This window comes from Manacus candei, unplaced genomic scaffold (genome assembly GCF_025592945.1).
Source record: "Manacus candei isolate 608988 ecotype Guabito, Panama unplaced genomic scaffold, ASM2559294v1 h1tg000062l, whole genome shotgun sequence".
Classification (NCBI taxonomy): domain Eukaryota; kingdom Metazoa; phylum Chordata; class Aves; order Passeriformes; family Pipridae; genus Manacus; species Manacus candei.
The window spans coordinates 2578640-2606337 of record NW_026138110.1 but is presented as its reverse complement, the minus strand read 5'-3'; the positions used below and the strand labels follow the sequence as shown (position 1 = coordinate 2606337).

The window sequence follows — 27698 nt, the reverse complement described above, 5'->3', positions numbered from 1 at the left end:
CCCCACTAATTATTCTCAATTAATACCTTTCTATTTGATCAAGCCTATTGATCAAAGGTCAAGGTGGATGATGATGCTGTGACAAAAAAAAAATGAGCGAATTTTTGCTCAGTTTCATGAAATGGGAGAATGCAGAGAATTTAAACGAAAAGAGTTTGGCAAACACCGCGACGCTTTTTAATTTCTTGTTGCAGGTATGATGTGGTCAGAATGCAAAGAGCTGTGGCTGGAAGGACCCAGGGAGTACATCCTGCAGTTATGGAACGTGTTGGATTTTGGGATGCTGTCCATTTTCATTGCCGCTTTCACAGCGAGGCTTCTGGCGTTCCTGCAGGCCACGAAAGCACAGCAGTATGTGGACAACTACATCGAGGAGAACGACCTCTCTGAGGTCACACTGCCTCCAGAAATAGAATATTTCACTTATGGTGAGCTTAACTTTTCTGTAAAACAGATCTGAACGTAGAAAAACTTGATGGATGCACTGGCATTTAGAAGCCCGAAGATTAATATCTGTGTGGGTTTGTGTTCGTGACACTGTGTAACCTCTTGTGCCTCAATATTTTTGTTTCTGTGATATTTAAACAACAGTTTTTATGAGGCTAGCTTGACAAATAAGTTTGCTAGAATATTAAAACCAAGTAATAGGCATAAGGAGAAATACAGTTCCAATGTAGCAGCCCATAATTTTGTTGTATCTCTTTATCCTAGAGCTAAACTTGACCCCCCTTGATTTTAAACATTCACAAGTCACATTTTATTCTTGCCTTATTGCCCAACAGATAAAATTTGGATGTGATTTTTTTTCCTGGTTCAGTTGTTTGATAGTTATTCATATTCATAAACATCTCTTGGCATTTCCTCCTGAAGGAAGGATGCTGGCCAAGTAAAGATCTGCTCAAATAGAATAAAAGTGCTAAATACTTATTGCAGTGCAGAAATTGTCATTAAAGGTGTGATGAATCTGTATTTGCAACACAAGCAAATGCTGTATTTGCTGCTGACAGTGTATTTTAGCATGTCCTTTATGAACTTCAATATATTATAACAGCAGACTTGGTTTTGTTATTTAACTTAATTGCTTTGTAACCAATCTGAATTTGTGAATGTGTAAACACACATTTAGAAACACATGGTATTTTGATATGAAGCACATTTTAATACAGTGTTATTTTGCTAAGATGGTGCATGAATTCACATAGTAATTTAAGAATTTCTACACAACTCAGTGGTTTCTGTGCACATTGCGTGTAAAACCCACGATCCAATTTCTTTTGAGGTGATTGGCAAAAGTCTTTATGATCACTATGGGAACAGGGTTATATCCTGAACTTGTAACAATGGCAAAGGCTTGGTGTGATTATTAAAGGAAATTGTTCATCAACCAACACTGTTAACTTCCCATCAATAAAACATCAGAGGAATAAATTTCTGGTTAGCATGCTGCTTATTAAGACAGCTGATAATACAGGCATGTTGAGAAAAGCAGTAAGGAATCAGTTATTGTTATTTAGTTCAGTTACAATGCAAACTGTAGAAGAGAATGTCATGTTTCTTCAAGTCTCTTTTTCTTCCAGCAGAAGGTAATGTAACTTATTTTCATCATTTCTGACTTAAATGAAATAGAAACAGAATAGCAACTATTAGACTCCTCAGATATTTGTCTCAGCTAAATTCAGACATGTTAATGGAAAAATCCTGTCAGGACCTGTTTCCCAACATTGTGATAAATGGGTAACCCCTGTGTTTTGTGTCTTCCAGCCAGAGATAAATGGCTCCCATCTGATCCTCAGATAATATCTGAAGGCCTTTATGCCATTGCTGTCGTCCTGAGCTTTTCTCGGATCGCCTACATCCTGCCTGCAAATGAGAGCTTTGGGCCCCTGCAGATCTCACTGGGAAGGACTGTTAAGGACATCTTCAAGTTTATGGTCCTTTTCATTATGGTCTTCCTTGCATTCATGATTGGGATGTTCATACTATATTCCTACTACCTTGGAGCTAAACTAAACCCGGCCTTTACAACGTAAGTCTGAAGTTTATTTGAAGTAAAAAGCCAATATGAGATTTTCAGGTTTTTCACTGAGCTGACAAAGTCTGTGAGATACTGTATGCTCTCTCCTAGCACTAAAATAAAACTGAAGACAGTTGAAGTCAGCAGGAAGTCAGGTGTCTCAGAACCTTAGAAACAGAATACAAAAGACCAGTTGTTTCCTGTTTGTATAATGGAAGCTTTCACTGCAGTCTAAAATGATTTTACCTCTGTATTAATCACACAGATGTGAGCAACAAATTGTAAGAAAATATTACCTGATATCTTCTGAATGACCTAATGCAAGGTTTAACCAGAAGCTCTTGAAAGGAGAGCAGTGGTTTTGTTCCCATCAGCCCCATTTTAACTTTATTAGGACAGGGACAGTCTGCCCCTGCAGAGTTAGACTGGAAAATAATGAGATGCAATTATGGTTCATCTCAAAACCTAGATATGAAATACCTTTCTAGTTCTTGGCCTGTTGTTCTGCATGTATTGTTACAACTAGATTAGCTCTGATGGATAGGTGGAGCACAGAGGAGAAATCAAATATACTGGAAAAAAGCTTCCTTGCCCGTTTGTTGATCAGTGCTCTGCAACCCTGATTCACAGAAAAATTAATTGAGGTTGCTTATCAGTCACTGCAAACACAACTTATATTTATTTGTGTAGTTAGTAATAATGCCTTCCTCCTTTTTTTTTTTTTCCCCTACAGAGTGGAAGAAAGTTTCAAGACCTTATTTTGGTCAATATTTGGCTTGTCTGAAGTCACCTCTGTTGTCCTCAAATACGATCACAAGTTCATAGAGAACATCGGTTACGTTCTTTATGGCATATACAACGTGACAATGGTGGTAGTTCTGCTCAACATGCTCATTGCTATGATCAATAGTTCCTACCAAGAAATTGAGGTGGGCTCTGTTCTCAACTTGTTCTCTTTCGTTATGTTGAAAAAGGGGGTAGAATTACCAGGAATTACTTCCATGAGCACATCTCGATATGCAAAAGTACAAAGAAGAGATTACCTCAGCAAAGGATATCAGAAGAGATATAAAACAGGGCTGATTTTAACAACCCAGCCAAGCTGCAGAACCTTACAGGATCTAAACAAGTAGTTCTTGTGCTGTGTATATGCATCTAAGGAGATGTCATCCCTCCAGAAATCTTAAAATCCAAAGTAATACTGAAATGAAAGCTGCTGGGAAGTAGGAAACAAAGGAACTGGGTGTAAAATTTGAGACGTGGGTGGTTCATTCCCAGTTTCCTTAGAATTCTTACTGCATGTTTCCTTTTAACAGAGTGTGCTTCAGTATTTGAAAGATCATAGGTTATGGTTTAAATGTATTTTGACATGTTCTTTAATGGAAATCTGGGGTTTAGTTCTAATCCTCAAATGAGTTAGGCACTTATGTACAGCAGTGGTACACTGGATGTAGTTCATTACCATTGCTATGCCTCTGTACCTGGAGTATGATGCAGGTGATTCTCTTCAGGACCATTGTGATTGAGCCATGCTTTTCAATGCTGACACACTTTCTTTGTGATATGTGCTTTTTTCCACTTCAGGTACAATATTTAAACTTGATTTTAGAGATTTACTGAGCTTTGCCATATGCCTCAAAACCACAGTATTTCTTCAAATTTGCCAAAGGGCTCAGTTGAACAAATAATTTAAATTTCACAAAATGTTATTGGCTGCATTGCTTATTAAAAGAGATATATTTTGAGTTTCAGTATGATGACAAAGTATGTTCATTTTTAAAGATAATTAAATAGTATATTTAGCATCCAAGGCCAATTAAAAAAACAAACAAACAGAAAATTTAAAGTAATGAAGGTCCTTGGGTTTAAAAATTAAATTAAGTTGCTGAAATAAAAGTAAAAGTATATTTATAGTGCCAGCTTTCCAGACCATGAGTTCAAAGAGTATTACATTCACACAGATGCAGGCACACACCCACACAAACAGGAAAAGGACTAAGACACAGTGTACAAATGGATATATAATTGCCAGTACTTTCAGTGAGTTCTGGGAAATGTCAGAGATTTCAGCAGGAATATATATATGATAATAAATATATATATTATAATAAGCAAACATTTCACCTTTGGAATCATCCAGGTTCAGCTTTGGAATACTGCAGTAAGAATCTATTAGGACAAAATAAGTTTGTCAGTATTTAATGATTTCTTTATGACAACAAAGTTTATATTTTCTGTGCTCTGTTATAAATCAGAGTTATTAATCATGGTTATGTAAAGAGCTGTGAGCACAACCATTTTAAGCCATGTCTGCCTTGAATCTAATACTCCAACACTTGTGTGAGTACCAAACTCATGTGACCTTTCCAATAAAAAAAACAAAGCCTTAAAACCCACCAAAAGTTCCACTTTAAATAGCAAGGAGTTTATATGTTGGCTTGCACTCAGTGCAAATATAATGCTTGTTTAAATGCTTCACATGCTTGAACTAAGTATTATCAATGAAATGTTGCCATAAAGAGACAAGTGAAATTTGGTTAAAACAAACTCAATAAAGTGGTTGCATTTCTGCAGAACTCCTGCAAGTCTTACTGGCAAGCAAATAACATCTTATGTAAAACCAGAAAGGGTCAATATTTAAAAGAAGTTTCGTTTGCAAAAAAGTTTGGGATTTCGTAAAAACCAAGCACATACCTGGTTTTATCTCTTAACACAGGATGACAGTGATGTGGAGTGGAAATTTGCTCGTTCTAAACTCTGGTTGTCGTACTTTGATGATGGAAAAACGTTACCTCCACCCTTCAGTCTTGTACCGAGCCCCAAATCTTTTTTCTATTTCATCATGAGGATCATTAACTTTTCTAAGTGCAGGAGGAGGCGGCTGCAGAAGGACATCGAGATGGGAATGGGCAATTCCAAATCTAGGGTGGGTACTGAAGTCTTTTCATTGCATTGAAGAATTATGTGTCCATTCCAGCATTCTACTTTTCTTTAAGTTTTAGGGTATTATCTGTGCTTCTGATGAGAGTACAGTAATTAATAATTTATATTATTATTTTATATCTATTAATATAATTATTAGTATAATAATATTAGTCCGTATTTCAGACTGCCTAAACATACTGTGCAAAAGAGCTATAAATTTTATTGAGACAGCAAAATCCAATGACTGGAAAACCACAATTAAAACAAAAATTACTGCATATTCAAAGATGCAGATAATTCCCACAAGCAGTTACTTGAATAAAGATGCTTTAAGCTTTCAGTAGAAAAATTTTTAGTTCAGGGTAAAAAAAGGGGGAGGGTTAAAGAGAGAAAACTTTATCCTTTTCCTGTCTTAGGGAAAGGAAAAATGTGGTCAGTAGGATAATTCACTTGCTGCTGTCAAAGCTTGTTCTCAGCAGAAGAAAACTGGAAAGAGGCAGGATTGGTAATAATAATCTTGAGTATTCCATGACATTCTAAATTTGGGTATCTAAGTGTTTTTTGCAAATATTAATGCCATGCAGTGTCCCAATGCCCTTGTGAGAATTAGATAACAGTTCCCCTCATTTCACTGATGGCAAAATGGGGCACAGATGGGTTAAAGAGGACACATGTGGCTTTTTTTATAAGACAGGCTCAAGGCCCTGTGTATTACAAAGTCTGAAAGCAATACTTTGAAAAGAATTTGTATTTGTTGTACTGTAAATTAACAGAAATGTCACTGATTCAGTGACTTTTAATTGGCCACACAGAAGATTGATGACAGATGCAGACTAGGAGGTTGAACCTTCTTGGCTTTGTCATCCTTGAGTCATTGTACAACCATTTTAAAAAATGTATTGCTATTCCTGAAAGTGGTTCTTTGGAAAACCCCTTTCAACTAAGCAGAACTGCTTTGGGGCATGTACATCCCTGCCTCCAAATTCACTATTTCCTAAAATTATCAATGCTTAAAAAAAAAACAAACAACAAAACCAAGAAATAATTCAAGGCAATCTCATTTTAAAAAATTATATTCTGATACAGTGACAATAGAAACATCCCCAACATGTCTAAAGAAAAAAAAATGGAGCTGAATTCTAACTGGGAATTATAATATAATTATATAATAGATAGAATGTATTTCAATAGATAATTAAATATTATGTATATATATCTATTATATATATTAATTTTGTCTTATTTCTTCCCAGTTAAACCTTTTCACCCAGTCCAACTCCAGAGTTTTTGAATCCCACAGTTTTAACAGCATTCTCAATCAGCCAACACGCTATCAGGTAAGTACATGCAGTGATCACTGTTCTGAGTAGCAGAACTGTGTGAAGGTACTACCAGAATTTTGTGTTTTCAAGTACATTTTGCCTTCACCAGATAAAGAAAACCTCCTGTAGAAAACAAACTCTAAGGTGCTACTGGAAAAAAAAGACAATTATTGTTGAAGCTCCGTTATTTGAAGTGCTTCAAAACCAGCCCATCCATTTCTTAAAATTTTTCTTCGATGTCCCAGTTTGGAAAGCATGAGAATGAAACATCTGAAACTGGTTTCTGGGGAAGGGATGTGGAAGCTGACTATGTTGGCTAGTTCCCTTTCTTTCTCAGTGTCCCACCAGAAAAACCCATGTGAGGCAACTGCTTGATCTGGGGCTGTTCATTCTTTCACTTACACAGATGTGACAGAGATAGTTAAGAAAGAAAAATGAATAGTACTTAATTATATATGCTCACCTGATTATATAACTGCTTTAATCTGGCAGCAAATAATGAAAAGACTGATAAAACGTTACGTTCTGAAAGCACAAGTGGACAAAGAAAATGATGAAGTAAATGAAGGTAAGAAAGACTCTCTTTGCAATGTTCACAGCCAATTTTGGAACCAGTATTACAGTGATGCATGGAGGTTTTGAGTAAAAAGAGGGATTATTTCTATTTCACATGCACTGAAGCTCAGATGGTAGTAGAAGGATGCCTGTGATGTCAAAAAAATGGAAAAGGTGGACAAAAGAAGTAGAACGGAGAAATATTATGGGCCCCCTTTTACAGGTAGAAGTTGGGAGCACAGACATGATGCACAGCTACAGAGGAAATCTGTAGTGAGGAAGCCACTGACTGTACTTACACTTTTAGTCAGAGCTGCAGGACAACTTTCTCTCTGTTTCCTTCAGTTGAACACACAATTTACCACTTCACACCGTGAATCACTTGTTTTGCCTTCCTTTATAAAGCTGTGAGGATATGTGCATATGTGATGTGAGGGTCCTGAATGGGCTGCTCCCTCAGCTAGGACAGCATAGCTGCTATTTTGCTTCTTAGTTACTCTCTGCAGTGAGAAGCAGGGAGCAAAAAAGGATTCAATTAAATCCCACTCTGTGCCTGCAAAAGGCAGCACTGTGTAGACTGCTATCCTGATGGGTCCCCATCCTATGCTGGCTGCACAGAGCTGTGCTTGTGAGTGACAAAAGCAGAGAAACTCCTAAAAGTGTCTCCCTCTCAGTGTGCCCTTCTCCTGATTCCCATTGCTTTCCTCCTGTTCCTGCTCTGTGATGTGGGAAATCATCTACCAAGTGAGTGATGAAAAGAGTGTTCTGTCCCCAACAGGTCTTTCCAGTGCCCTGATGCCACTTTGCTATGGGTATATATGTGTGTCTAGATAAGGAAGACAATGCAGAAGAATCAGGGTTTACTGACATGATGGTTCATGTTTTGTCACCCGTTTCTGTAGAGGAAGGCAGGCAAGCCCTGAATCTCACTCTTGAGCTGCACAGCAAAGCTAATGCTCTGGGTTGTGAGCATCTCATTGGTACCCAAAGGACAGATCCAACCTTTGAAGACACAATTTTTGAAGTCTGCTACATTCTAAATAGGAAACATCTGAATTGTTATGTACTGCAGCTATTTTAACATATCTAGGGACTCTCCCCTGGTTTGCATCACTAGAGAATTCAGGTGCATTTCCAGAGTCTTTTATTTCACACATGACAAATCATTTCCTGAGGCAGATACTGTGTAAGAATTCACAGGCCTCACTCTTGCTGGAAGAACGGTATTTGAAAGTTTTAAAAAGCTTCTGCTCTTGAACTGAACACCCTGTGATGGAAAACATGCTGTTATGAGCCTGGCCTTGACAGTTGGTTTCTTTTAAATGTGTTTTTTATATTTGTGCCAAATTTGTAATGTAATTTTAAATTGGTTGACTTTTTCTAATTCCAAGGATGTTGGTAAGGAAGAGGAGAGAGACTCAGAAGCTGTGAGTTTCACTGCCAGCTCTGCCACACTTTTCCTGTGTGATCTTAGCACATTTCTTCAGAAAAAAAAAATATATCTGCCTTTTCTCTCTAAAAAGGGGATACTAATATTTACCAGCTGTTCAGCAGTGTTGCTGTGATTAATTCATTAACCTGTGTACAGCACTTTGTGAATATTTGGTGTTGTGTGTACACCTGGAGCATAACATTAATGTTCAATGGACTTTTAAAATACCTTTGGTGCTATTTAGGGTTGGGGGGACACCCACATCTCATTGAGAATGAAGAAGAGGTAAATCCTCCTGCCCCATTATATATCTACTCTCACAAACATTTTGGGATAATAATCTGAAACAGATGCTGATGGGACTTAACAGAAGAGTACTGAATGAATGTTAAACTTTGCTAACAAATGCTTCTTTCCATTATTAATACAGGTGAATTAAAGGAAATCAAACAGGACATCTCCAGTCTTCGCTACGAACTTTTGGAGGATAAATCCCAAGCAACAGAAGAGTTGGCAATTTTAATACATAAACTCAGTGAGAAACTAAACCCTAATATGTTGAGATGTGAATGATTCGACAAAGGAACCGTGGCTTTGACTACAGCACAACTATTTATTGGCAATAATATTTCAGTATCTTATACTTGAAAAAATGTATTGTAGATTTTTAGCACTAAATAACTTTATGTACAGCTTCTATGGAATTTAGTCTTAGGAAATTTTATTAACTCACCACAAAAGGATTGCTCTCTTCATTTTACTTGTCTAAAAGCAAGAACTATCATAATTTTTTTTTTTTTTTGCATTTATGCATTAAAAAAGGTATAATGGTATCGATTTGCTGATATTTTAACAGGTTTATGAGTACATATGGAGAATTCTTTGCACTAAATTTGCAAGAAAAAAATTAACAGATGCAGCGTTAATACTCTGTTCCTTGCAGTGACCAGGTACAAATAGGAATTTTTCGTCATACAATAAACCAACTAGAGATCAGTGGAGGATTACTTGAAATATTTGTTCTTTATTAGCAATGTGTGTAAGCCCCAGAACTCGTGGTATGACCGCAAGGAGTTAATGAAAGCCAGGTAAGTGTGGATGTTAATTGTAGCAGCACTGTTCGACATGTCTGTATATACAGGTACCCACAGCTACTGTTTCTTAACTCAGCGTATTTACTTAGCAGAGTAAGGACTAGACTTTTTTTTTTTTTCTTTTTTTCTTTTTTTTTTTTTTTACAAACCCCGCCATGCGGACCTCACGTGAACTCGGTCCAAAGCTCCTCGTTGCGTGGGTGAAACGATTTTTAAAAAAAACCTAAAACCAACAAACAACTCGGTACTCCGTGCGGGGCTGGCATTTTGTTACACCGTTCCTAAGGACGCTTCGTTGGTAAAATATAACATTCCCGTGGTTTGGCACCCGGAGCCTGGAAAATCCGCAGGGATACGATCCGGGCTCCGCTCCTCGGCGAGACGCTCCGCCCACTTGGCCTGGGCCCCGCCCACGCCGGCGCGTCCTAGCCAATGGCAGCGCCCGGTCGGCCGAGGCCCCGCCCCCCGGCCGCCCGCCCAGCCAATGGGAGGCGGGCTGGGCGCGGGGGTTGCCGCGGTGACGGGCGCGGGGCGCGCTGTGCCCGCGGGAGGGACGGGCGGCCCCGCATCCCCCGGGAGCGATGGAGCCGGGCCTGGCGCGCGTGGATTACCTGCAGGTGGGCTCGGGGTCTTCCCGGCAGCGGACAGGGCCTCAGGCGAGCGAGGGTGGCCTGGGCGGGGAGGGGGAGCCGTGCGGCGGGGCCTGCGAGGTGCCCGGTGGCGGGTCCCGGCGGCGGCCGTGCCCGCTCAGGAGCGTCTCTTCCACAGGTGGGAGTCACGGCGCAGAAGACCATGAGGCTCCTGCCCGCCTCGGGGAAAAAGGCCACGCAGAAGGTACCGCCCGGGGCTGCGGGCTCCAGCTCAAGGCTTTTCTGACTGGGGAGTGCGGCCCGACAATATCCTTAATCATCCCCCCGGGTTTCCTTGGGGAACGACTGCGGAACCCAGCTTTGGAAAACTTTTATTTATTTGGAAAAAAAAATACCTAAGTTGGTGCTTGGAAAGATTTCAGAGTGAGGAAGGCACTGCTGAAACAACAAGGGAGTTCTTGCATACTTCTCTTATTTCTGTATTTATAACAGCCTTAAATTGAGGCAGGGGAGATTGAGATTAGATGTTAGAAAAGACTTTTTCACGGTTAGGATGGTCAGGAATTGGTTGCCCAGGGAGGTGGTGGAGTCACCATCCCTGGAGGTGTTTAAGAGGCATCTGGATCTGGCGCTGGGTGATGTGGTTTAAGGGTTACCGTGGCAGTGCTGGGTTGGTGGTTGGACTTGGTGACCTTAAAGTTCTCTTCCAACCTTGATGATTCTCTGAAATATTTCTTTTTAAGTTTTCCTTAACATAAATTCAAATTAAGGAAACCTGGTTAGGAAAACTCAATGAAAACAACAGTGAATTTTTTTGCTTCAATAGTGAAGTCTCAGTGTGAAAATACAGCTCTTCCCCAGTGCATCTTCACCTCGTGGTTGCTGGCTTAGAAGCAGGAAAAGGATTGTAAATGCTCTTACTTGAACTACTGTTCTTAGGCTTCAGTGTCCCATCCAGAGCACTTCATATAGATTTCTAAAGCATTAGTCCCCTGTGGCTGTGGAATTAAGTACTCTGGACTTTAAAGTCCTTAAGTATATGGAAATATCGTTATTGTTATAATAGGTTATTTACAAGGGCATGTAGTGACAGGACGAGAGGGAATGGCCTCAAACTGATAAAGCATAGATTAGATACTAGGAAAAAATTCTTCCCTGTGAGGATGGTGAGGCCCTGGCACAGGTAGTCCAGAGAAGCTGTGGCTGCCCCATCCCTGGAAGTGTTCAAGGCCAGGCTGGATGGGGCTCTGAGCAACCTGGGATAGTGGAAGGTGTCCTGCCCAGGGCAGGGGGGTCGGAATGAGAGGATCTTTAAGTTCCTTTCCAGCCCATAGCATTCTGTGAATATAGCAAAAGCATTATTTAAGAACACAGTTGTGTGCGTAATAAAAAAATAACTCCGTGTTCTACTTTTGAAGGTGGTTGTTGGAGATCAGGATGGGGTCGTTACATGCTTTGGCATAAAAAAAGGAGAAGCTGTGGTAAGTGGGAATGTTCCATTTAAAATTTTATTTTTGAAGTATTCTCCCCAGTGAACTTTGAAAGTCTCTTTTTACTGACGTGACAAATAAGATACCCGTGGAAGGTGTCAAGGTAGAGCTGTGGACTGATACCTGATACTGTGGTGGGGGCAAGAGGATTTCATGGCTGGTCAAGCACATCCACAGTTCTGGAGTCAGACACTATGTGTGGATCATCACAAAGAAAGTCAGTTCCACACCTTTTCTTCTGCAGTGAAGTTGGGCTCAAGCCTGTGCACTGACACAGTTACTGTGCTGGAACAAAAACCTGCAGAGAGTCATTAAACCACATTAGGGATTTTGACAAACTGATTGCTTTTTATGCCCAGCTTAAAAAAAAATTATTATTTTGTTTTATGGGTTTTGTTTTCTCCTTTAGGAAGTTCATGGTTAGCTCATAAGGGTTATACAGCCATACAAATAAATCTGTGTAGTATTCTGGCCTAAGAATGCAATATGTAAGAGGGAATGTGTGTGCAGGTTTTTCTTTAAAAAAAAAGATTCACAAACAAAATCAGCTGACAGCAGTGAAGTTTTTTATGTGGATGAATAACACTGAGGTAATGAAGTCTTAATTTATTAAAGATTTTTGTATTTATTGATTGCTTGATTGCTCTGGGATTCCGAAGGCAGTTGTGCAGATTGTTTTTCCTCTGCACATAATCCATAGTATCTTAGTTTTTCCAGAAATTGTAAAGCAAATTAATTATCCATTGTGTTAAAAGATTGCCATAAATACAATTTTATGATGATGAAAATTGCTTTTCTGTTTACAGCCAGTGTTCAAGACACTACCAGGCCAAAAAATTGCAAGACTGGAGCTGGGAGGAGCCCTTAACACACCACAGGAGAAAATTTTTGTGGCTATAGGACCTGAAGTTAGAGGTTTCACAAAAAGAGGGAAGCAGTTTCTTTCCTTTGAGACTAACCTTACTGAAAGCATCAAAGCTATGTATGTGTGACACTTTGCTTTTTTTTCATAGCAGATTGTTAGTTTATGATGGTATTAAATTATTTTTCACTGTATTGTGTACTTGTAGGTAACACTGACATGTAGGAATGAACTTGGAAAATCATGGTGAAGTTTAGGAAGTTTAGAGGGGCTTGGGAGAGGTATTGGGATGGGTCTGGAGGCACTCACCCAGTGCAAATGCAGATGAGCAGGGCTGGGGTTATTGCCACAGTGTGTCATGTCCTTATACCCTTCCTGTAGCAGAACGGGAGCAATGTTTTTGTTTTGCTCTTTGGATCACATTGTAAGATGCTGCCATAGGTAAATCAGCTGGGGAAGAATGAATGTAAAAAATACAGTGATGAAATTTTTATAAGGAGACCTGAAGACAGAACAGGAAATTTGAGAGCTACAGAAATCATGTGGTTTTAACATTTACAGGGAACTTTTGAAACTGGAACAGCTTGCAGGGCCCCATAATACCTTGAAGCTACAAGCATGTAGTAAGGGTAAGAGTACTGGGAAAATGCTCCAGGAAGTGTTTTCTTTTCCTCAGGCATATTTCAGGAGCAGATCTCTTCCTCTGTGCAAGCTACATCTATAACCATTACTGTGACTGCAAGGACCAGCACTACTTCCTATCAGGAGATAAGATCAACGATGTTCTCTGCCTTCCTGTGGACAAAGTGAAGTGCATTACCCCGGTGCTTGCATGTCAGGATAGACTCCTCAGGGTCTTACAGGTTAATTCACTTGTTTCTTTATGTTTGATGTGTTGATGCTACAGAATTCTGCTGATTCTTAAGGGAAATCAGTAATCAGCATGTTTTAAACACCAGAAGGATAAGTGTATTGTGTCTTACTTGGCAGTGTTGATGGCTGTAATGCTGGTGCATCCCTTTTATTTTAAAGGAAAATCATGGTTATAAACTTGCTGCATGAGGATCGATAAAACCACTGTAAATAGGCTTTGGAATTCATAGGTGGAAGTAGATGACAAATTAGTCCCTTCTAACTAAACATGCTCACATAAACATTTAATTTCTTCAAATCTTTATCAGTTTGGAAATTCTTGCCCTCGCAAATTACTGTTGTGACAAGTCTGAGTGATATTAAGTGCTTAGATAAATTTATAGGCCAAATTCATGGATTGTTTTTCATAATAACACATTTCAAGAGTCATAGGTTTTATTTCTGTAAACTTTACTCTGTTTTGGCTTAGAAATGGTTCTCCCACAGGTGTTGGGAGATTGTAAAAGTGAAGCTTATGTTACTGTGATCCACAATAAGTTTATCCTTGCGAGGTTTGGTTTGGTTTGTGGTTGGTGTTTTGGGGTTGTTCTTAGTTTTGGTTTTGGTTTGGTTTTTTTTTTTTTTATCAAATTCATTCAAGATAGTTCTCTTTGTCTTTAGGGATCTGATTTACTGTATGAAATAGAAGTTCCTGGACCACCTACTGTTCTTGCTCTGAGCAATGGAAATGGGGGTAACAAGATTTTGAATACGCACATAACTAACTAATGCTATTTTACTACATTTAAAAGTTTTTATTACTTGTATTAGTGGATTACTTTGTCACGATTTTAAGCTGATGTAAAAAATGCAGCATAAAATTAATTGTGTGAAGTCATTTCTTACAGACAAGTAAATACACACACACATACAAAAGTGTTTTAGACAGTTTTAAATGATATTCACATTTAATTGAAAGCCATTTACAAGAGCAGTGACATATAAAGTGATCTCATTGTGTAAATACAAACTGGACTTTCAGGGGCCTTGTCAAAATTTTGGGTTTGGGTTTCTCTAACACATGGAATTCCATAGCTGGGATCCATGGATGGCTAGGAATACTGAACTAAGACTGGAAGGATCAAGCTTAAAATAGTTTGATCATCCTTCTTGCTAATCTGTTCTAACCTAATAGAAATCCCTTTAGTGTGTTAATCTGGTGCTTAATTTAGTTTGTTAGATTGTGTCACAGCAACACTGAGAGCTGTTTGGAAAATGGTTCTTAATTACTGAAGTTTTGGCACAACACTGAGCATTGGAGGTGTGTTCTCAATGGATCTCTCTGTTTCTCTTCTGTAAGAACAACTGAGTAGCCTACCTTTACTGAAATTTAAAGTATTGGATTCTGAATGGGCTTTAGGCAGAATTCCAGTGCAGGGTGGGCAGTCATGGCAGAATAGTGATGGTCATGAAGAAATTACCAGAATGGGTTCAGTTTTCATGTATTTGATTTTTGTTTGGAAGCCTCACAGTTCTGTTACACAACACTAATTTAGTGTTTTCCCTTGGGCTGTAGAGTGTAACTACACAGCCTTTTTAAATTGGTGTACTTGATTGTGTTGATTCTAAGTTCAGTTTGTGTTCAGGTGATTCTGGGGAAGAAATTGTGTATGGAACTTCTGATGGTAAACTGGGTGTTACCCAGATCACTGGTACCAAGCCTGTACACAAGTGGGAAATTGGAAATGAAAAAAAGAGAGGAGGTACGTGTCTCAATCTCTCACTCTTTAGCTTTCCAGCATATTTGAGGCTTTATTACAAGTAGAAAACTCAAGAAATCTTATTCACAGTTACTTTGGAGGAATATCTTAATTATGTCAGCATGTGATATCAATATGACTAAGGTCTCTTTCATTCTTCTGATTTTCTTGCAAATAATTCCAATGAGTTTGTCTTGCTTTCTGTTTTGTGTTCATTTTATTTTCAGTACTTTAGCGTGCTTTTGTTTTCGGTTTTTTTAGTTTCATGCTTTCTAGTATGTCCTCACTCTTCCTATGAAATATGAAGGAGTCCTGAAAGTTAAATTCCATCTCTGTTTTCACATTAATTCTTGTACAGACTCTCTCAGTGCTTTTTCCTTTTTCCAGACCCTAACTCTCTTTCCTGTCCAGAGATGATTAGTTGTCATAGGCTGCCTCCACATGTGCAAGTACTGAGTACGTGTCAAGCAGCAGCACCTAGTCCAGGCCTGGCACAGTCAGAACCCTCTTTCTGTCATCTTACCCAGAATTCATATTCCATTTACCAATAGCTTCAAGTCAATTCTAGGAAACAAAGAATACTTGCTTCTTCAACTGGCAAGTTACAGTAGTGAGGGCAGACAAATAGTTCGTCTGGAGAAATGTTCGATGAGGGAGGGTTAAACCCCTCATAAGTAAGTGATCTGAACATCAGAAGGGGTGTCTATTCAGCAGTTTCTATTTGGAATTGGTTGCTGTAAAATCCACTGTGCAGCCTGGCACAGGTGAGGGACTTGAGCCCTCTAGAGGACTCGTCCAGAAATATCTTTAATCACACCTCAAAAGCAGACTGAGAGTCTCTTTCCATGTAACTGAGCGTGGCCTGTGTGTTACTGTGTCATAAACAAATAAAGATGAAGCAAACAGCTTTGTTTTCTTCTTCTTTAGGTATCTTATGTCTTGACAGCTTTGACATTCTGGGAGATGGAGTTAAGGAATTACTTGTTGGGCGAGATGATGGAATGATAGAAATCTATGCCTTTGAGAGCGCGGATGAGCCTGTCCTTCGACATGATTATGTGAGCCCACATTCCTCATGCTCTGCTGGGAAAGAATTAATTTTTAAAATGTTATCTGTGCTTCAAAATTTACATGGTCATTACCACTAAAATATGCGGTTTGTTTTTAATTTGAAAATGTTGACAGTATGAATTCGAAATCAGTATTCTAATACTTAAGAACCAGACAGTGAAATAGTCCTGATATGAGCACAAATCAAAATAGTGTAGGGGGTATGTTGAAGGTCTGGCTCTACTGACTGCTGAAGTCTCTCCTGGTGTAACCTAATACAGTATTCAGTGGAAAAATAACCCCATGTTGTATACAGTTTGTTTTACATGCAAAATAATAAATGTCAGCTGTCAGGACTTTACTGAGCATAATGACTTTGGTTATCAATTGTTTAAAGGAGCATATTGGATCCACAGAGATCATTTCAGCCTTCAGTCAGATTGCTAATTCCTGATGGAAAAATATTGTCTATCAGTGTTTTGCTTTAAACTTTCAAATATATATTTCTCAAGTGGAGTAGAATTGGAATGTATTTATTAAAACACCAAGATTTAGCTGTGATAGTCATCAGCTACTCTTTTGTAGGTCTAGATATTGTGCATCTCTGTAAGTATTTTGGAATGCAGGTAGAAGGAGGAGCACAACCCTTAAAACCTCCACAAACCCCCCCTCCAGACTTCTAAACCAAGTGCAGTGATATTTCCCTCTGCCTGAATGTGTTTACTTGAAGGCTTTATCGGAGAGCATTGCCTCAATCCAGGGTGGCTGTGTAGGAAAAGATGGCTATGATGAAATTTTAGCAGCCACATACTCAGGTAAGCTTCCTATTATTTACTCGATAAATTCCATGTGTGGTGATGTGATAAAATGAAGCAGGCTATGTTTTTAGTGCAGCTCAGAGCTCTGAAATTTTTTGTTCTGATTGGAAACAGAATAATATTAAACTATGAGGGTTTTGTACTTTAAGATATTCTTCATGTGTTCTGGCTGGCAGTTTGTTTTGGTGCAGACTGTTGCCTGACTATGATGAAATAATGAATATGTTATGTCCAAAGGAACTGTTTATAAGTTCTTTAAATTAAAAATAGTGACAGATGTGCTTTCTTTTTTTACCCCGTCTTTTACAAAATTTCGTTCCTTTGCAGTTTCACAGGGCTTTAAATGGGGTTGATTTTGCTTTCAGTAGAAAATAAAGCTCCCCCATGGGAGGCATTTCAGCAGCTCCTCTGTAGGGTTTGAGCCATTGGCCTGACTGTCACAGAGGTCATGGTAAACAGGCTGCCTATGTCAACTGCTGGGGCTAAAATATTGCTAATTCTCTCTCTTGGGTTACCTTCAGGGCTAAAATTTAGCCAACTGAAACTCCTTCTATTCAAAATCACGTCCTTTGGCAAGATATAATTCTCAGTTACTGTTCAAGTGCCTCTTTTAAGTGGTCTTTGAGTGATCAAAAGACTCTTCTACCTGACCTCATATGAATTGTTTGGGTATGATGGGCTGCAACAGTACTGTGGCCAAAGTAATCTGAGGCTTCTTTCAGTGGGAACGTTATAAAGATTCATGAATCATAGGAGATAGAAGAAAGGGCAAGCCCATATTCACCTGTAGGTTTTCAAAGGTAAACTCTGGTAGGATGTGCACTAGACTGATTTTGGCAGGTAGCTAGAGCTATAAACACCCATTCAAGTCTGCATATCATGCCTGAGGTGTCAGAATGTAATCAATTGGCATTTGCTTTTATAAATAAATGTAATTTAGTGAGCAAAAAGATAATTTTTTTCACTTCAACCAGCAGCATTTAATCTCTAAGCCCACTGTGCAGGGTACAGTTTGCTGTAAACACGCTGCACAGCTTTTGTTTTGTTTCCAGCTGTAGTCCTGACAATTATTTGAGGTTTTGTCAGAAAACTAGAGGTGGGAAAAAATTCAAGTGCTCAGTTAAAAACTGTCACAGAGGGATTTATTGCTCAAAGCACTTAATGAAAAAGAATAAGTAATGTTTTCCACTTTAAGAATGAAACCCATAAAAAAATCATGCCCAGTGTCTAGATTAATCCTCCAAAAAAGGATTAAATTAGGCTCTATTCTCTCTACCCAATATCTGGAACAAACATAGCTCCACATGTACAATAGCTGAGTGTAGAATTTCCTTTTAGCTTATAAGGAATATAAATTTCATATATTGGTTTAGGCTGGCTGACAGGACTGACTACAGAACCTGTCCATAGAGAAGGTGGATCAGGTGAAGAACTAAAATTAAGCCAAGAAATGCAGAACAAGATTTCATCCTTAAGGTAATTGCACTAGAAAGAAATTTAAATGAAGAACTGAAATGTTAAAAGCTGAAATGTCATTTTTCCCTTCCTATCTCGCTGGATTTTCTGTATCATTAATATATCTAGAAGTGGAATCAGGCCTTTTCAAAGTAGAAATGAATAGCAGCCTCATTTCACAGTCATGAATGTGACGATGATGTCTTAATGCCTTCTTCCTCAGCATCAGCAAAATAAGATTTCCTTCTTCTCTGCTGCCTTATAGCTCCTAAATGATGGCAGGAAAGTAGCATATTATTCAAAATGCATTGCACTCTTGAAGGAAAAAAAAGTTGTCCTTTCCTGTGTCTCAGAGAAATCTCTTTTGACGAGGAACTGTAGAACCTACATTTCCATGTGATATAGTTTATATTTTGTCTTTGTTCAGTATGTGGAAGGGGAGTCACCAGTCACTTCTGGCTGAAAAACTGAGGACAGGAGATAAACATGATTGCCTTGCAAGCTTAATTTGCATAATTTCTATGGTATCTTCTCTAGCTGCCGTTTTAAAGACATTATAAATTGTTTCCCTTTTCTAGGAATGAACTGGAACACTTACAGATCAAAGTACTTCAGGAAAGGGAGAAATACCAGCAGTCCTCTCAGTCCAGCACTGCTGTTTCCTCAGTACCTGCATTCAGTGTGAATGAGAAGTTCACACTGAACAAGGACGATGCCAGCTACAGCCTCATCTTGGAGGTGCAGACAGCCATAGATAATGTCCTGGTGCAGGTGGGTGTGGGTTTGTTCTTGGTGGCTTGAGCAGAGCAGCATTACATTGCCAAAACAGGCCAAAGTGCCTGCTGTGCCAGAAGGTTTCTTTGCAACTTCGTGTTTGCTTTTGCACGTCCTTATTTAAACACCCTTTAAGTCTTCAGTGAGGTGCAGATCGCCATTCGCCAGTTAAGTACCCTCTGTAGTGGAAAATTAATTTTAGAATGTTGTGGGCCACCTGTGCACTTTCAGAGTGGAACAGCATCTGATTTGTGTGCAGCTGGGGATAAATACTGCTGCCCAGTAGAGCAACCTTAATTAATCGTTCCTCCTACTGCATCAGCTGAAATCAATGTTATCTTTGGTAGATGACTCAGAAAGAGTTGTGGTACTGAATTACCTTCTTTTGGGAAGTGCTTGGGGAGAAAAATGTGACAAGTTGAGAGATTTGTGAGGTGAAAGAACTACTGCAGGATTTTGTTTTTCACTTTTTAATAAAAATCCTACTTTTATTAAGGATGTTACAGAACAATGCTAAGCTACAGCTGATTTGCAGCTCTATATTATCTGATGTTTCCGTAGCTAAGTGAAGAATAAATTAATTTAAATAAATTGCTTAATCTACCCTTTCTGTCTGAAAGACAGTTACATACCTTACACTGACATTGTTGTAAGCCAACCCCACAAGAGTTCAGGACTCTGTAAGAGAATAAGAGGAAGATCATGATGTTACTCCAGGATTAAGTAGTAAGCTGCATGTCTGTTAGGCTTTTACCCCTTGGATGAAGCAATCATTGCCTCTGCCTATTAAAAAGATTGGTGACAGTTGGAGGATAAATGCACTAGAAGCTCCTCAGGAACTTAAGCTCTTTATTTTTCCTTCCCCCTGTGCTCTGCAGAGTGATGTCCCAATAGACTTGCTGGATGTGGATAAAAATTCTGCCGTTGTTAGTTTTAGCAGCTGTGATTCTGAGGTAAGTGAAACAGAAGAGGTGATATTTATGGGGATCACCTGATGAAAACTCTTAATATTGAGTAGTAGAAATAGGACTTGGATTTATATTTTTGTGATTTCAAATATATTGATTTTAACTACTCATTTGGTAATTTTGGAGAGCTCAGCTTTCTTTAGAGATACTGCAGAATTAGGAGTTAGTGGCAGGTCCTGACATAAGGCACAGCTAAATATGTACAAAAGGATCCAGGAGAAGCTGCCCTCTTGCTTTTTTTTCCAGCCTGATAAGGGACACATTTGCTATTGCTCTCTTTTCTGGATGTCATCGAATCAAATATTTACTTCAAGGTAATTTAGGTGAAGAATGTTATATTTCTTCTTCCTTGGTTCATTTCTTAAAAATCTCTTTAGAATGCGAAAGTTCCTCTGTGTGGAGAGTCAAATGTTTAGTGCATTTTTTTATATAATAATTACAGACTTAAGTAGTTATAGAATTACTAATGATGCCGAGGGATTTTCTGGGGAAAAAATCCAGACACCACCTTGGGATTATGAAAATCTTCCGTGAAATCTTTTTCCTTGTAACATTCCTCTGTTTTAGTTTTAAGAACTAAATTTGCCCATCACTGGTGTGACCTGAAGTTTTTAGAAATCAGCTTTTAATTTTAAGTTTCTAGTCATTTATGATGATCAATTTAGCACTTTTTTGGTGTGTTTTCTCACTGATATTGCAGGGGCAGGCTGACATGCATTTTTTAGATGAAAGGAAGGTATATGTGGTAATCTTTATGGTGATATTAAAGAATATAAAAGGCTTTGGTTGTTTTCTCCTTATATAGAGAACTTTTTTTTAACTCTGCCATACTTAAAATTATTACAACATTCAGGGGAACCAAAGATGACTTTTTTTATTTCATTGTTGTAAATAGCTGTACATACATAATCAAAAACTTTACTGTACAAGTCTACAGTCAACAGACCAGTTGGAAATTTTGTGAGTCCACAGACCTGTTTTGTATTATTTTTTTTCTGTTTACAGCCAAATAGCAACTTTCTTCTTGCAACTTACCGATGCCAAGCAAACACCACGAGACTTGAACTTAAGGTAAAATGCTCCAAAATATTTTCCACAATAAATTAATGGTTATTCCTGCTTAGGAGTGGAGAGTTCTCTACCTGGACTGAGTGTTCAGCCTAAGGAAATGATCAGTCCAATGTCTGCTGCTGGTTGTTTCATGAGAACCTTCTAATATGGGGTTTATATTTCTTTATAAAAACATGTTACCTCAGAGGTCCCCCTTGAGTGTCCCTCAGATGAAAGCAGTGGGGACATCCCAGATCAGGAAAGCACTGGATTCTGGAGGCAGTGTGTGGATCTTAAAGCTCTGGCACTGATAATCCTCCGTTTGAAGGCAGTTCCACTGGGAATTAACCAGGGAATATAGACTGGATTTGTATTTCGGAGAGGAAGCAAATCCGATCATTCCAGCTTATTATACTAAAGGCATGTGGGTGGTTTGGAGTTCATTTTTAATGATCCACCAAATTCACATGTTTCATGGCAACCACCAGGGGAAATAGTGAAGGAAATCATGAATAGGAAAATCCTCAATGTGCACACAGGCATTAAGTTTTCTCTCTCTCACTGCAGCCTCCTAATCTGATAAGGTGTTTGTGTAAAACTCTCAGTCAAAAGATGATCATCAGAAATTTAAGCCTGTATAAGGTGCACCCAATGCAGGAAGGTTGGGGGTGGTTATGTGGTTTTTGGTGAGGGATACGACCCTGGCCACCTTTAATACTGAAAATACCAGGTAAAGAATAAATAACACAAGAAAAATTAACCAAATGCATTCATAGTAGACAAAAAGAGGGGTTTTTTACTCCCACCAAAAACATTTATAAACTTGCTGTTGTGTGTCATCCAAACACTCTATTATCACTCTTACTTGGCTCCCAGTGTGGTGGATTTGATCTGCACAGGTTCTGCTGCCACCTTGCTGCAGTACATTCAGGATCTCCAGTGACTTACACCTGCCACTGGAGTTTATTCTCTTTTTTATCTTGTCTATGCACATGTAAGTCTTGGTGATTCTATTTCCAAAGAGAACTCTTTACTAACTTTTTTTTTATTAAAAATATTGAAATGGATGTCTTCCTGCAACACATTGCTTTTTGAGTTCTGAGACCCTATAAAATAGGAGAGACAATTAAGCTCATAAAGCAAACCTGTATTTGAACTCCTTAATTAAATTCCTTCAGTTCCTTAACGTATGGTAAATATTCACCAAACTGTGGTGAATTAATCTTTTCCCTTTTGTGTTTTTTTGTGGGTTGTGCCTTTCTGCAGGTTCGCTCCATTGAAGGGCAGTACGGGACACTTCAAGCGTACGTAACGCCAAGAATTCAACCAAAAACCTGCCAGGTTCACCAATATCAGATTAAACCACTCTCCCTTCATCAGAGAACTCATTCTATCGACCATGACAGGTATTTGTGAAGAAAAACCAATGCCTTTTTTCTCTTGAGAAAGGGACACAATCCAGTTGAAGAATTTGCGCTGTAAACTTTAAATAGTAATTTTGAACCCCTAACCTACAGTTTTGAGCCTGTAGTTCTGTTTTATGGCTTTCTTAATAGAAAATGTGGATTAAATGGGTTCCTTGCCATTCTTGATTCTTGTTTTCAGGTTATTCTTAATTTTTCTCCCTGGGTTATAGTGCAGTAGACCTGAGGGTGTGGTAGAAAGGAAACTCTGCTGTCTTAGTAACCACAGTCTTTTCAGTTTCAGCCTAATTTTCCACTCCACCCTTTTCATCTAATATTTTTCTCATAGCTGACTTGGCCCCAAAACTGAGCCAAGACTTTTTTTACCCTTATCCTTCTGTTAGGAATTCTGCATTTTGTGCAATTTCTAATTGATTTTTGCCCACCCTCAGTCAACATCATGTGTTGTCTCCAAGGAATTGCTTGTTCAAACCAAACCTGAAAGACTGAAGGGAAGATACCAAAGTCTTCAGTGTGCAAATGGGTTCCTTTATGCCTTGTTCTTGATATAAAGGTGGTTTACAGCATGAGAGACTGTTGAGGCTCTCTCTTAGTCATATTTGCTGTGTTGTCAGTTGTTTACCATTGTCCTAAATCTCAGGTTTAACAACTTGAAACTTGTCAAAAACTTGGTAGCTGTAATCTGCAATATGAATCTCTGCTTAGTGAGATATCTGATTTTACAGGTCTTGATTAAAAGGGAAACACCACGTGGAACTATTTTATATGGACAGTGTCCCTCCTTCTTAACTATTGACTGTCCTCTTTTTCTTTTAATTTCATAATATCACAGACCCATGAACACCCTGATGCTCAAAGGCCAGTTCAGCTTTGCTGAAATTCACTCCTGGGTTGTGTTTTGCTTGCCTGAGGTGCCTGAAAAGACTCCTGCTGGAGAGAGTATCACCTTTTATTTTCAGAACACCTTCCTGGGAACGCAGCTTGAAAGTACTTACAGGTATATACCACTGCTAAAGCACAGTGTGACACTTCACACTCATCCTACTGTTCACCCTTCCACCCTCAGCTCCTTCAAAACTCCCCCTAAAGAGAGCAGGAATCTTTCTTAAAAAGGATTTTCAGACTTTACCAGAGGTGAGAGCTATCCAGTAATGAAGCAATCTGTAACCTGAATATGGTTTCTCTTGAAATTAGTCCAAAAAACCCAAAATTACCAGGTAGGAAAGGCTTGGTTTTTAGAATATAAAGAGCAAGGCTGGCTAATGTAGTGATATTATTGTTTTCCAACTTCCATTTGTTTGTATTGAGGGGCAGAAATAACTTCAAAGGCATTTAATGCTCATGCAAACAAAAACGGGCATTAATTTACAGACCTTATTTTTTAACATGGAGACAAATCTATAAGTTTGTTCATTTGAAGTTTTTCTTCCTTTTTAGAAAAGGTGAGGGATATTTTAAGTCTGACAACATTTCTACAATATCCATCCTCAAAGATGTGCTTTCCAAAGAAGCCACTAAAAGAAAGATTAATCTCAACATATCATATGGTAAAAATTTCTTCTCTGTTTAGTCCTTGAGTTCATTTGATATTCCTGTAAGTGGAAGAAAGAGTATTCATTTGCTTGTTGGGGTTCTTTTCACTCCCTGCTAGATGTCAGTGAAGAATCTGTGAGGCACACTCTAAAGCTCATCCACCCTAAATTAGAGTATCAGCAGCTGCTGGCCAAGAAGGTTCACTTAATAGATGCTTTGAGAGTAAGTATCTGAACTGTCGTGGTTTGGTTTTTATGGGGGATTATGCTGTCAGATACCAAGCTGTGTGGCTCAAGTCAGATGTGTGTCATGTGGGGATCTGTTCCACTGCTGTTCCCCTGAATTAAATCAAATCATGTGTTTTAAATGTCCAGGGGACAGGTTTCTTTCAAGGAAAATTCCCATTTTTGTTATATAACTAGTGATTAACACGTAGGATTACTGACTGATGTTGAGAAGGCTGAAATGGGACAGTAGAAGGCAGCCAGCTTTATCATCTAATGTTCTCTCCTAGCCTGCTGTTATTTTCCAGTTCCTTCTGTGTCTCTTTCCACAAACCTTTAAAAGTTTTTTAGATCTGGGGTTGATCGTCCAGGCCAGATGCAACTTCCTTGCTTTGGAACTTCATCCCAGTGTCTCATAATTTCTGCATTATCTGCTTTTCAGTCTTTTGCTTAATGCCCTCCTCAACAGTTAGCTTGTCTCAGTTCTTGGACTTTTTTCCAACAACCGGGACTTTACTGTCAAAAACTTGCTGTCATCAATTGGGTATTTTTTATTTAGGTGGAGAGGAGATGAAAATGGACAGCCAATTCTCTCTTGTCCTTCGGGGGAATCAGCTACTTGTTGTCAGAACTCTTTACTTAGTAGAAAAGCTGACTACCAATGAAAATAATGTGTATCTTTGTTATCACTGGAAGCGTTTTACTTGGGCTGGGTTTGGCAAACCAGGGATGTAAACAATAACAGAGAATTTATTCTTAATGCATATTATGTTTGTGCAATAATGACATTGCATATCTTGCTTTTTTTAGGCTTTTTTTAGACAGCAGATCTTCGACTTTTTTAATCACTCATTTTTTTTGGATGATAACTTATTGATAGGCAGTAAAATAATCTAGTGATTGATGAAAGCTGTTATCCCAACAGACTCACAATGCACAACATAATTACTTTTCTCTAGAAGAGTCTTTCTGTGGAGGATAAAAAGATCTATACTATCGACCACCTCAGATTGGTCTGGTGGTAGACTGAGGCATTTTAGAACAGATCTTCAAAACTCTTTGCTGTCATGATTGAGTGATACTTTCAGAGTCCACTTTTACCTTCAGACTTCAGCATGTGCTACAATTTTTTAGGACTTCACTTATTCTGAAAATGAAGATATGGTCAAGGTTTGAGTCTGTAGGGGCAGGGCTGTGGTGTGATCCTATTCTGGCAGGACTTGGAGCTGGAAGCTGTAATACACAGGATTTTGAGAATCTAGTCTATGAAGTGACAAGTAACATCTGACACTTCATTAGAAGACTAGCAAATTGAGGCACTCTGAAAATAACTTCTGCTAGTGTAAAAGGAGATTATGTTCCCTTTGAAGTACTTCCTCCTGTCAGACCCAAGCTTAATTTCTTCTTACTTTTATGCTCTTATGATACTTATCTGCTGTTAGTTCTTACGATTTTAAAATGTCTTTGAGGAATTACAAGTTCACGAAGGGAATGTGGACTTCCTGCTCCCGAAATACCGCACCATTTTGGAAGAGGCAGATCAGCTGCTCGAGGAATACAAGAGACAGCCTGCACATCTGGAGAGACTTTATGGTTTGTTGATAATTCTACTTTATTTAAATGTGATTTCACGTCCAGAGAGCACGCTGGGCATGGCTGGGATAGTTAAGAAGTCAGGATTAGCAGAATTTAAATACTTTGAGTGGGTACACATGGGAAGCTTCAGCAAGAGGTTTTTTGGATTCTCCATTCCTGGAGGTGTTCAAGGATGGGGCTTGGAGCACACAAGCATATCACTGAGAATGAACATGCCAGGATTAGCTGCAACTGACTTGTCCACTTTTTAAATTTTTAATAGACAGCTGCTTATATTTGGGTGATCCTTGTCTTCACGGACGTGGTTAAGGAGCGCGTTCAAAGTCAGGATGGCATTTAAGAATGGTACAAGTTAAATGAGCATTTCTGAGGGGTGAAGTTTTGCAAAACATCAGAGGGAAAAAAAATGCATGAGGAGTGGGAAGGGAGACTCACAGAAGATGATCTCATTTAGTAAAGGAAATTCTGTAACATTCTTTGCTGTTTCCCATACATCTTTCAGCCCAGGGAATGTCTGCCAGACACCCACTTTAATAAGCTTGTACAGTGTAAGCAGAGTCCTTGTTACCTGTCCTGTGATAGTTCCTTCCTTTTTGGTGTTTCAGCTATGGGTAGTTCTAAGGCAGAAATACACAGTTTGGAGTGAATCTGGAATCCGGGCTCACAGTGGTTTGTGTTTGTTTAAAATCAAACCACTATTTAAAACATGAAGTTAAAAAAGTCTTGTAACAACTAGGATAGTTAGTACATAATAATGAGTTAACAGTAGGGATATCTCTTACTGAAAACAAGGCAAATAGTAATTCCTGGAATTTTATCTTTGCAGGTATGATCACAGATCTCTTCATAGATAAATTTAAATTTAAAGGCACCAATGTGAAAACTAAAGTTCCTCTCCTCCTGGAAATTCTGGATGGCTGTGATCAAGATGGATTAATTGCTTTTTTTGATGCTGCAGCCTGACAAGGAAAAAGCAGAGTAATTTTTCTGGTTTTAATCAAGGCATTTCAATATTAAGTCCAAAACACTTTTTAAGAAAAGCACTTTTACTCTTTTGTTGTACTGTCAGCTCTTAGCTTTTATTCATATTTATTACATTTTGGATACAGTAGTAAATTTCATATAAACTGTTGTGTATGTTAAATGCTCACAGAGGTTCCATGTACAGTGTTAACAGCTGAAGAAAACTTAGAATCGGATGTAAGTACCAAATACCCTTTTGGCAAAAATGTTTTCACTACTGTTAAAGACAACATGGAGTAGTCTCTGTTCCAGCTGCAAGAATGGATGAAGAAACTGGTTTCCAGAGACTTGAATGGAAGAAATTTGTGTGTGTAAGCTATACCTAAGATAGGTGGTATTTGCCTGCTGCCCTGAGAATCTCAGATCTCACCAGATCTGATGTAGCTGAGGTAGAGGGGGGAGAACTCTGAATTTTAGACTGAAGACAGCTCCATTTAAAGCCACACGTTAAGTCTTGTTTAATGATGGATGGCATTAAACTTCCTCTGTACTTCTCCAGCATCCCTGTGGTTCATTTCAAATCTCCCGATTACTTCTCACTTGGTTTTATTTAAAATTAGAAGAGATGAACCGGCCTGTGAATATGGAGATCTGTTCACAAGTGAAAAAGGCCAACTTCCTTAAAGGGACCTTGAATCACAGAATCATCAAAGTTGGAAGAGACCTTTAAGATCCTCGATCAAGTCGAACCATCAACCCAGCACTGCCACTGTAACCCCTAAGCCATGTCACCCAGCGCCAGATCCAGATGCCTCCTAAACACCACCTTGGATGGAGACTCCACTACCTCTTTGGGCATCCTATTCCAATGCCTGACCATCCTAACAGGGAAAATTTTTAAGATCTGAGGGTGATGAGGCCCTGCCACAGGTTGCCCAGAGAAGCTG

The 27698-nt window shown here is 38.9% G+C and overlaps 2 protein-coding genes across 3 annotated transcripts in view; both read left to right on the top strand.

The window, feature by feature from the left end:
• The window catches only part of TRPC3 (transient receptor potential cation channel subfamily C member 3), a 36126-nt gene extending 26887 nt beyond the window's left edge, over positions 1–9239 (top strand). For both annotated transcript variants that reach the window (XM_051804945.1, XM_051804946.1), the window contains exons 6-12: positions 195–428; positions 1762–2026; positions 2748–2943; positions 4731–4940; positions 6193–6276; positions 6754–6829; positions 8679–9239. In XM_051804945.1, coding sequence (XP_051660905.1) covers positions 195–428; positions 1762–2026; positions 2748–2943; positions 4731–4940; positions 6193–6276; positions 6754–6829; positions 8679–8821 — 1208 coding nt within the window. In that variant the 3' untranslated portion in view covers positions 8822–9239. The remainder of the gene's footprint in view (positions 1–194; positions 429–1761; positions 2027–2747; positions 2944–4730; positions 4941–6192; positions 6277–6753; positions 6830–8678) is intronic.
• Positions 9240–9716: 477 nt separating this feature from the next.
• On the top strand, positions 9717–27309 carry BBS7 (Bardet-Biedl syndrome 7). Its single transcript, XM_051804948.1, has 19 exons — positions 9717–9959; positions 10111–10176; positions 11351–11413; positions 12229–12404; positions 12961–13147; positions 13818–13890; positions 14783–14899; positions 15824–15954; positions 16677–16761; positions 18138–18240; positions 18798–18990; positions 19872–19946; positions 20967–21032; positions 22278–22417; positions 23268–23432; positions 23873–23982; positions 24087–24190; positions 25662–25785; positions 26615–27309. The coding sequence occupies exons 1-19, from the start codon at positions 9924–9926 to the stop codon at positions 26749–26751; spliced, it is 2151 nt and encodes a 716-aa protein (XP_051660908.1). The 5' UTR covers positions 9717–9923; the 3' UTR covers positions 26752–27309.
• The last annotated feature ends 389 nt before the right edge of the window (positions 27310–27698 follow it).